At 45.4% G+C, this 7,300-nt stretch overlaps 1 protein-coding gene across 1 annotated transcript; it reads left to right on the forward strand.

Annotated features, from left to right (window-relative positions):
- Positions 1-374: 374 nt before the first annotated feature.
- On the forward strand, positions 375-6,554 carry LOC116742461 (histone-lysine N-methyltransferase SETD2-like). The gene is given in 7 exon segments (XM_032610122.1): positions 375-580; positions 582-1,063; positions 1,066-1,229; positions 1,231-1,367; positions 1,369-1,742; positions 1,745-2,317; positions 2,320-6,554. Coding segments are annotated over 7 exon segments (6,156 nt in total). The 5' UTR covers positions 375-389.
- The last annotated feature ends 746 nt before the right edge of the window (positions 6,555-7,300 follow it).

The following is a 7,300-nucleotide window of genomic DNA, read 5'->3' on the forward strand; positions in this document are numbered from 1 at the left end:
ATTAAACACGGAATTCTGTTCGGGCCTTCTCCCTCCCTAATGCCCAGTGTGCCTCTGCATTACACATTAAGCAGAGCTCCTCACATCTTCGCGATCTAAAACCGTGAGAGATGAAAAGTATTTTAGCTGCTCAAAACTTGAAAGAGATACTCGTTACATATCTTCTCGCTGTAGATCAGAGAGAGAGCGAAGGCGGAGCAAGTCTCGTTTAAATCTGACAGAGGTTCTAGAACTCCTTCATCCTATTCTCGGTCAGAACGGTCCCATTATTATAATCGTCGTTACCATAGGAGATCCCCTTATCAAGAGAGGGCACGCTAGTCTCGGCCATATACCAATAACAGGGCAAGACTGATGGATACTGTAAAACTGAGTCCTCTTACTTAGAGATGGCAAAAAGAGGAAAGGATTCTTCAAAATTAGAAGGAGAATCCAAAAGGACTTCAGAAAATGAAGCAATGAAAAAATGTTATTCTCCCACTAATGAACAGGGATTCTGACGCGGGTCATCATATTCCAAGCACCGTAAGAGTGCTTCCCGTTATAAATCTGCCCCTTCAAAACCTGCACCCAAGTCTGATATTTAAAAATTCTTTCTGTTGTACAGAATTGAATGAGGAAATCAAACAGTCTCATTCTTTTAGTTTACAGACTCCCTGTTCTAAAGGTAGTGAATTAAGAGTGATTAGTAAAGTTCCTGAAAGAGAGAAGATTGGGTCTCCATCTCCATCAAATCGATTAAATGATTCACCTACTTCTAAAAAGCTAGATGAATCACCTGTTTTTAAGTCTGAATTTATAGGACATGATAGCCATGATAGTATTAAGGAATTAGACTCTGTGTAAAGTGAAGAATGATTAAGAAGTTATTGTCCCACAGAATTTAATACAAACGGATCTCCTGGGGCAGAATCTGATTTGGCAACATTTTGCACTTCTAAACGTGACACTGTTTTGATGTCTTCTGATGATAGTGTGACTGGATCAGAGGTATCCCCTTTGGTCAAAACGTGCATGCTTTCATCAAATGGATTTCAAAACATTAATAGATGTAAAGAGAAAGACTTGATGATACTCGCATGCAGCATAGTAAGTCAGAAAGCACATTTAGAGAAACAGAACCTCCAGTGTCGCCACACCAGGATCAACTCATACCTTTGCCAGTTATGACTATAGATTATTCCAAAACAACAGTTAAAGAACCAGTTGATGTGAGAGTTTCTTGCTGTAAAAACCAAAGATTCAGATATATACTGTACTTCAAACGACAACCGCCCTTCTTTGTGTCATTCCGGAGCTGAAAATGCTGAGCCTTTAGTAACGAAGATTTCTTCAAATAGCTTTATGAATGTGCATTTGAAATCAAAAAGTTATATGTGATAATGGAAGTCTGACAGATCAGCACTCAAAATTTGCATGTGGAGAATATAAGCAGAGTGTTGGTAGTACTAGTTCAGCTTCTGTTAATCATTTTGATGATTTATATCCACCTACAGGGAGCTCATGTATTGCTTCATCTCTTCAGAGTCCTCCAGCAGGGACAAACGTAGACAGTTTAACTCTCCTGCAATGTGGAGAGAATACATCTCCAGTTTTGGATGCTGTGCTGAAGAGTAAAAGCTCAGAGTTTTTAAAGCATGCAGAGAAAGAAATAATAGAAGTAGCTAGTGGCCTTCCTGATTCAGGAAGAGGATTTGCTTCCTGGGAAAACAGGAATAATAATGGACTATCTGGGAAATGTGTGCAGAGGCTCAAGAAGAAGGGATCTCCATACTGCCTGATAGAAGAGGAAGACCAGAAATCTCTTTAGATGAAGAAGGTGGAAGACGACATGCACATACTTCTGATGACTCAGAAGTTGTATTTTCTTCTTGTGATTTGAATTTAATCATGGAGGACAGTGATGGTGTAACATATACCTTAAAATGTGACAGTAGTGGTCATGCCTCAGAGATTGTATCCACTGTCCATGAAGACTATTCTGGTTCTTCCAAAAGTTCAAGTGATGAAAGTGATTCAGAAGATACAGATTCTGATGATAGCAGTATTCCAAGAAACCGTCTTCAGTCTGTTGTGGTTGTGCCAAAGAATTCTACTTTGACCTTGGAAGAAACAAGTCCTTCTTCTTCTCGGAGCAGTCAAAGTTACAGACACTATTCTGACCACTGGGAAGATGAGCGATTGGAGCCAAGCAGGCATTCATTTGAGGAAAAATTTGAGAGTATAGCAAGTAAAGCCTGTCCTCAAACTGAGAAGTTCTTCTTTCATAAAGCAACAGAGAAGAATTCAGAAATCCCTTTTACACAGCCCATCCAAAAACAGATAATCACCTGTCTGAAATTGCTCACCCTCAGAGTGATGGGGTTGATAGTACAAGTCATACAGACATAAAACCTGACCCTCTAGGTCACCCGAATTCTGAGGAAGCAGCGAAAGCCAAAATAACTTCTAGGCAGCAAGAAGAGCTGCCAGTTTATTCTTCTGATGATTCTGAAGATGTCTCAAGTAAGTCTCGGCAACAGACCACTTTCCCTAACAGGCCAGATAGTAGACTGGGAAAAACAGAGTCAAATTTTTCTTCTTGTGAGATCTCCCGGGTGGATGGTTTCCGTTCATCATTGGAAGAGCTCAGAAATCTAGGGTGGGACTTCTCTCAACAAGAAAAGCCTACTACCACATATCAGCAACCTGACAGCAGCTATGGAGCCTGTGGTGGACACAAGTATCAGCAAAGTGCAGAACAGTATAGTGGGACACGTAATTACTGGCAAGGCAATGGCTACTGGGATCCAAGATCAGCAGGTAGACCGCCTGGAACTGGGGTTGTGTATGATCGAATTTAAGGGCAGGTACCAGATTCCTTAACAGATGACCGTGAAGAGGAGGAGAATTGGGATCAACGTGGAGGATCTCACTTTTCAGGCCAGTCCAATAAATTTTTTCTGTCCCTTCAGAAGGACAAGGGGTCAGTGCAAGCACCTGAAATAAGCAGCAATTCCATTAAGGACGCTTTAGCTGTGAATGAGGAGAAAGATCTTCCGAAAAACTTAGAAAAAAATGATAGGAAAGATAGAGGGCCGCTTAAGAAAAGGAGACAGGAATTGGAGAGTGATTCTGAAAGTGACGGTGAGCTTCGGGACAGAAAGAAAGTTAGAGTGGAGGTAGAGCAGGGAGAGACAGCAGTGCCTCTAGGCTCAGCATTGGTTGGGACTTCGTGTGTCATGGAGGACTTCAGGGACCCGGAGCGGTGGAAGGAGTGTGCCAAACAAGGGAAGATGCCTTCTTACTTTGATCTGATTGAAGAAAATGTTTATTTAACAGAAAGAAGGAAGAATAAATCCCATCGGGATTTTAAACGAATGCAGTGTGAGTGTACACCTCTTTCTAAAGATGAAAGAGCTCAAGGTGAAATAGCACGTGGGGAAGATTGTCTTAATCGTCTCCTCGTGATTGAATGTTCGTCTCGTTGTCCAAATGGGGATTATTGTTCCAATAGACGGTTTCAAAGAAAACAGCATGCAGATGTGGAAGTCATACTCACAGAAAAGAAAGGCTGGGGCTTGAGAGCTGCTAAAGATCTTCCTTCGAACACCTTTGTCCTGGAATATTGTGGAGAGGTAGTTGATCATAAAGAGTTTAAGGCCCGGGTAAAGGAGTATGCACGAAACAAAAACATCCACTACTATTTCATGGCCCTGAAGAATGATGAGATAATAGATGCCACTCAGAAAGGAAATTGCTCCCGGTTCATGAATCACAGCTGGGAACCAAACTGTGAGAATCAAAAATGGACTGTGAACGGACAACTGAGAGTTGGGATTTTTACCACCAAACTGGTTCCTTCAGGTTCAGAGTTAACATTTGACTATCAGTTCCAAAGATATGGCAAGGAAGCACAGAGATGTTTCTGTGGGTCGGCTAATTGCCGGGGTTACCTGGGAGGAGAGAACAGAGTCAGCCTCAGAGCAGCAGGAGGGAAAATGAAGAAAGAACGATCTCGGAAGAAGGATTCGGTGGATGGAGAGCTAGAAGCTCTGATGGAGAATGGTGAGGGTCTCTCTGATAAAAACCAGGTGCTCAGCTTATCCTGGCTAATGGCTAGAATTGAAACTTTGGAACAGAAACTTACCAGTCTCAAGCTCATACAGAACACACATTCACAGTCTTGCCTGAAGTCCTTTCTGGAACGTCATGGGCTGCCTTTGTTGTGGATCTGGATGGCAGAACTACGTGATGGCCGGGAAAGTAACCAGAAGCTTCAGGAAGAGATTATAAAGACTTTGGAACATTTACCCATTCCTACTGAAAATATGTTGGAGGAAAGCAAAGCACTTCCTATTATTCAACGTTGGTCTCAAACCAAGACTGCTGTCCCTCAGCTGAGTGAAGGAGATGGGTATTCTAGCGAGAATACATCACGTGCTCACACACCGCTCAACACACCTGATCCTTCCACCAAGCTGAGCATAGAAGCTGACACAGACACCCCCAAGAAGCTAATGTTTGGCAGACTTAAAATTATAAGTGAAAATGGCATGGACAGTGTGATCTCTGATGCTACCAGCGAGCTAGAAGGCAAGGATGGCAAAGAGGACCTTGACCAGTTAGAAAACGTCCCTATAGAAGAAGAGGAACAACAGCTACTCACACAACAGCTGCCTGAATCTAAAGTTGATAGTGACATTGCTGTGGAGGCCATTAAGCTACCCACATCTGAACCAGAGGCTGACACTGAAATAGAGCCTAAAGAGAGCAATGGCACAAAACTAGACGAACCTATTGCTGAGGAAACATCATCCCAAGATGAAGAGGAGGGTGTATCTGATGTGGAGAGTGAGAGGAGCCAGGAACAGCCACATAAAACAGTAGATATAAGTGATTTGGCCACCAAGCTCCTGGACAGTTGGAAAGACCTAAAGGAGGTATATCGAATTCCAAAGAAAAGGCAAACTGAAAAGCAGAGCACAATAACCGAACGAGGAAGGGATGCTGTTGGCTTCAGAGATCAAACAGTTGCCCCAAAGACTCCTAGCAGGTCAAGAGAGAGAGACCCAGACAAACAAACTCAAAATAAAGAGAAAAGAAAATGAAGGGGCTCCCTCTCACCACCACCTTCTGCCTATGAGCGGGGAACAAAAAGGCCAGGTGGCAGATATGATACACCAACTTCTAAAAAGAAAGTACGAATTCAAGATCGCAATCAACTTTCTACAGAGGAGCGTCGAAAGTTGTTTGAGCAGGAGGTAGCTCAGCGGGAGGCTCAAAAACAACAGCAGCAGATGCAGAACCTGGGAATGACGTCTCCACTGCCCTATGACTCTCTTGGCTACCATGCCCCTCATCACCCCTTTGCTGGCTACCCACGAGGTTACCCCATGCAGGCCTATATGGATCCCAGCAATCCTAGTGCTGGAAAGGTACTCCTCCCCACACCCAGCACGGATCCTGTGTGTTCTCCTTCTCCTTATGATTATTCTCAGCCCTTGGTTGGGCATTCTACAGAACCTCTTGCTGCCCCTCCACCTGTGCCCGTGGTGCCACATGTGGCAGCCCCTGTGGAAGTTTCCAGTTCACAGTATGTGGCCCAAAGTGATGGTGTGATACACCAAGACTCCAGGGTCACCGTCCTGCCAGTGCCAGCCCCAGGCCCAGTCCAGGGACAGAATTATGGTGTTTGGGATTCAAACCAACAGTCCGTGAGTGTACAGCAGCAGTACCCTCCTGCACAGTCTCAAGCAACCTTATGTTATCAAGGACAGGCTGCTCCAACTGTCTACGGTGTGACGTCACCCTACTCACAGACAACTCCACCAACTGTACAGAGTTGTGCCCAGCCAAGTCTTCAGTACATCCAGGGACAACAGATTTTCACAGCTCACCCACAGGGAGTGGTGGTACAGCCAGCCACAGCCGTGACTACAATAGTTGCATCAGGGCAGCCTCAGCCCTTACAGCCACCTGAAAAGGTTGTGACAAATAACCTCTTGGACTTACCACCCCCATCTCCTCCCAAACCGAAAACCATTGTCTTACCTGCCAACTGGAAGACAGCCCGAGACCCAGAAGGGAAGATTTACTACTACCATGTGATCACAAGGCAGACTCAGTGGGATCCTCTTACTTGGGAAAGCCCAGGAGAGGATGCCAGCCTTGAGCATGAAGCTGAGATGGACCTGGGAACCCCAACATATGATGAAAATCCCATGAAGACCTCAAAAAAGCCTAAGACAGCAGAGGCAGACGCCTCCAGTGAGCTGGCTAAGAAAAGCAAACAAGTATTCAGAAAAGAGATGTCCCAGTTCATCGTCCAGTGCCTGAACCCTTACTGGAAACCTGACTGCAAAGTGGGAAGAATTACCACAACTGAAGATTTCAAACACCTAGCTCGCAAGCTGACTCACGGCGTTATGAATAAGGAGCTGAAGTACTGTAAGGACCCCGAGGACCTGGAGTGCAATGAGGACGTGAAACACAAAACCAAGGAGGATGTTAAGAAGTACATGCAGAAGTTTGGGGCTGTTCCCAAACCCAAACGGGACACTGAATCAGAGTGACCTTCAGGGCCAGGGTGGGAGGACGGGCAAGCTGGTAGGAGAGGCTCTGGGGAGAAGAAATCCCATGGGCCCTCTCTCCCCACCCCACTGTCAGGGCTGTGCTACTGATGACACATCACCCTGGGGAATTCAAACCTGCAGAATGAGCTCACAAAAATGAGCTCCATCTACAACAAGCGGTCCCTGGTTGTGAGCTGTTGGTAGAGGCCATCTGAGGCAAGGGTTTAGGCCCTTGAGACCTTCCCTTCCGAGACCCCGGCCAGGCCTGGCCCCACTCTCAAGGCTGGGTCTCCTCCTTGGCGGTGCTGTCAGCACACAGACTCATGTGCATCCCCACCCACGACCCCTTACCCTGACGATCTGTATTATATTTTAATGTCTATGTGAATATATCGAAAATAATTTGTCTTTCCTGGTTTTTGGCTTTTGTTTTGCTTTTAAGCCTCTGCGTGCTAGGATCACAGAAGACTTTGTAAGGATGGTTTAAGTTCTCCTGCAAGGTTTAATGTGTTATCATGTAAATATTCCAGAGCAGGCTGTCTTGTGGTTTCGGCCAGCCTTGTGCTATGTTGATAAGATTGATTTACTGCTTAAAATCACTTTACTTGGGCTTCCCTGGTGGCGCAGTGGTTGAGAGTCCGCCTGTCTATGCAGGGGACACGGGTTCGTGCCCCGGTCCGGGAAGATCCCACATGCCGCGGAGCGGCTGGGCCTGTGAGCCATGGCCGCTGAGCCTGCGCATCCAG

The sequence above is a fragment of the Phocoena sinus genome, chromosome 17, assembly GCF_008692025.1.
Source record: "Phocoena sinus isolate mPhoSin1 chromosome 17, mPhoSin1.pri, whole genome shotgun sequence".
In the NCBI taxonomy this organism is placed as follows: domain Eukaryota; kingdom Metazoa; phylum Chordata; class Mammalia; order Artiodactyla; family Phocoenidae; genus Phocoena; species Phocoena sinus.